General features: G+C 36.8%; 1 protein-coding gene across 1 annotated transcript; it reads right to left on the bottom strand.

Annotated features, from left to right (window-relative positions):
* Positions 1-788, bottom strand: LOC111455002 (protein RADIALIS-like 1). Its single transcript, XM_023096505.1, has 2 exons — positions 475-788; positions 1-199 (listed from the first exon to the last, which is right to left on the bottom strand). The coding sequence occupies exons 1-2, from the start codon at positions 725-727 to the stop codon at positions 195-197; spliced, it is 258 nt and encodes an 85-aa protein (XP_022952273.1). The 5' UTR covers positions 728-788; the 3' UTR covers positions 1-194.
* Between the last annotated feature and the right edge of the window lie 2,235 nt (positions 789-3,023).

Genomic DNA, 3,023 nt, shown 5'->3' with positions numbered 1-3,023 from the left:
TTTCTCATAGATATGAATATCAACCAAAACAAGACCAAATCTCTCCTAGATTTTGGGAGAAACAAGACTTCAAATAAACTCTTATTTATTCTTTTACTATAAAGGGTTACTCATGAAGCAAAATTCAAATGGTTCTCTTTCTTTTATTCTTCCAGCAATTGCACTAACTGGATCAATGAAGAACTTCTTCTTACTCATCCTGAGGAGGAAAAAAAAAAAAAAGTTAAATATAATCTATTCGCCTATTTAATACACGATAATGTAACAAAATACGAGCTGATTTGATAATGTTTCTCGTTATTTCGTGTTTCAGCTACTAAAGTTCTAAGATTAAAAGGTCTAAAGGACTAAGTTTCACCCATACTTAATTCGATTTTCTGCCCGAATAACCCTAACGAAACAAGCTGTGTCACCTCTAAATCACAAATGTTATCAAACGAAACGTTCCCTAGGGAACAGAATCTTATAAGTTACCTCTTTTCCTCGGCAAATCATCGCTAGAGTTTCGATAAGGAAACGGAACATTGCCCGACTCGATATGTTTGACATCGTGTAGGAGAAGTTGGTAATGCCTCTTGACTTCCTCTTCAGTTTTCTCCCCAACAGCCTTAGCAACGTTGAGCCATCTCTCAGGGGTGTCTTGGTCATACACAGCCAAAGCCTTTTCAAAGGCCTTGTTTTGCATTGGAGTCCATGCATTTGAGCCACGAGAGGACATTGAAGCCATTGAAGCAAAAGCTATGTTTGAATGGGGTTTTGTGGCAAAGAGTTGGGGATTTGGTGCAATTTATAAGCAAGAAAAGTGTAGGGTTTATAGGTGTGGGGAAATTCCTAGTAGGGCAATAATGGGAAACCTATTGCATTTGAGAGAATGGGAATTTTAATGATTTGTATCTTTAAAAACCACAAGATATAGTAAGAACAAAAGAGATGGCACAAACAATTGGAATTATTTGAGATGTAGAATCATCTTCTCTCAAAGTGTTTTACTTTTTTTTTCTTCTCTAATCGCTCTAATCGCTTTGTTACATATCGTCATCAGTTTCACGGGTTTAAAATTTGTCTATTATGAAGATGTTTACATACTCTTGTAAGGAATGCTTCGTTACCCTTTTTCAACCGATGTGGGATCTCATAATCTACCCCCCTTAAGGGCTCAGTGTCCTCGTAGGCACACAGCTTGATGTCTGGTTCTGATACCATTTGTAATAGCCCAATCCACTACTGACATATATTGTTTGTTTTGGCTCGTTACATATCATTGTCAATCTCACGGTTTTAAAACGTGTCTATTAGGAAGAGATTTACATACTCTTATAAGGAATGCTTCGTTTCCCCTCTCTAGCTGACGTGGGATCTCACAAACATTCCTTAGCAACGTGGTTTTGTTACTTACGTCTTGCTTGTGAAAACTATTCTCACATACCAACACGAATTATTTCAACATGTTTTGTCCCTCACTCAATGATTCTTAAGAAAGACTGTTCCAAGCAAAACACCCTTAACTTTGAGGCTTTTATGATTGAACCACCGATAAAGAAGGTGTACCTTATTGGTATAGGTAATAACTTTCATTCTTGTAAACATTTTTTCAAGGATCCTATCCTTAGGATCATTCTCATTCAGATTAGTCTCGGTTCATTTATGTACCCTTCTTTTATTTGGGCGTCACATAGCCAGCCTTCTATCGATTTTCAAGCCCACAAGAGAGAGTGTTAAAGTACTGAAATAATTAAATTTATCATAACCCATTAGCTTAAGTTTTTCGATTTAGCGATGATTAAATACTACATCATAGCATTAATCATGTTTTTGAACTTCTATATCGTCATTTACTCTCTAATTAGCATTGATTTCCACGTGTTCGACTCGAGACTGTAAGCGAGAAGAGTGTTAAAGTATCGATATAATTATTGTATCATAACCTATCAACTTAAGCTTTTGGACTGATGAACGGTCTACCATTTTTCGTTGAACAGTTTCTCTCGCTTTCGTTTAACGTCAAAAAAAAAAATCCTAATTTAGCTAATTATCATGAAGTTGAACGTATATTTATATAGTAAGTTTGTGATCTAAAGTTTGTTGGAGTAAAGCTATCATAATATTCTTGGTGGACCGACTTCAAATGGGTAGGGAATTCCCAATTTAGGGTAGGGGGAAGGATGTAGATGGAGAATTTTTTCTTTTTCAATCTTGAATTTCACAGATAGGGATGTCCTCTGGTGAGCTATCACTCATAATTTGAACTACAACTTGTCTAGTCCTATGACACCATCAATAGGTCACCTCGCCATGCGCCCGATACATTCTTGTCATTATCTAAAATATTTAAAATAAACTGTTGAGTATTAAAATTGGAACGACTCACAATTAGTAGATATTGTCCTCTTTAGACTTTCCATTTCGAGTTTTTCTTCAAGGTTTTTAAAACGCGTTTACTAAGAAGAGGTTTCCACACCCTTATAAAAGGTGTTTTGTTATCCTCGTCAGCCAATGTGGGATCTCACAATCCACCCTCCTTCAAGGCCCAGTGTTCTCGCTGGCACTCGTTCCTTTCTCCAATTGATGTGGGAGTGGGGGTCAGCTTCCTTATTGGCACACTGCCTTGTGTCTACCCCCTTTGGGGAACAATTTTCTTGTTGGCACATCTCTCGGTGTCTGGCTCTGATACCATTTGTAACAGCTCAAGTCCACCGCTAGCAGATATTGTCCTTTTGGGCTTTTCGTTTCGGGCTTCCCCTCAAAGTTTTAAAACGCTTTTACTAGGAAGAGGTCTCCTCCCCAACCGATGTGGGATCTCACAAAAATAATCAGTAAGCACCTTCATTAATGAGGTTACTAGATTATGCAATTACATGTAACATGAGTTGAATAACTTCGATGTGATACTCGAGTATAAAAAAGGGGTATGTGAATGAAACAAAATCACATTCAAATGAGAGTGATTCTGAATATAGGATGACTAAGAAAGAAAATGAAAGTTATTACATATACCAACCATATGTTTTTTTTTTTTTTTTTTT

The sequence above is a fragment of the Cucurbita moschata genome, unplaced genomic scaffold, assembly GCF_002738365.1.
Source record: "Cucurbita moschata cultivar Rifu unplaced genomic scaffold, Cmos_1.0 Cmo_Scf00017, whole genome shotgun sequence".
In the NCBI taxonomy this organism is placed as follows: Eukaryota; Viridiplantae; Streptophyta; class Magnoliopsida; order Cucurbitales; family Cucurbitaceae; genus Cucurbita; species Cucurbita moschata.
This window is presented reverse-complemented; position numbering and strand designations above follow the sequence as displayed.

Coding starts and splice junctions, on each gene's coding strand:
- LOC111455002 (XM_023096505.1), bottom strand. CDS start 727: ATGGCTTCAATGTCCTCTCGTGGCTCAAATGCATGGACTCCAATGCAA.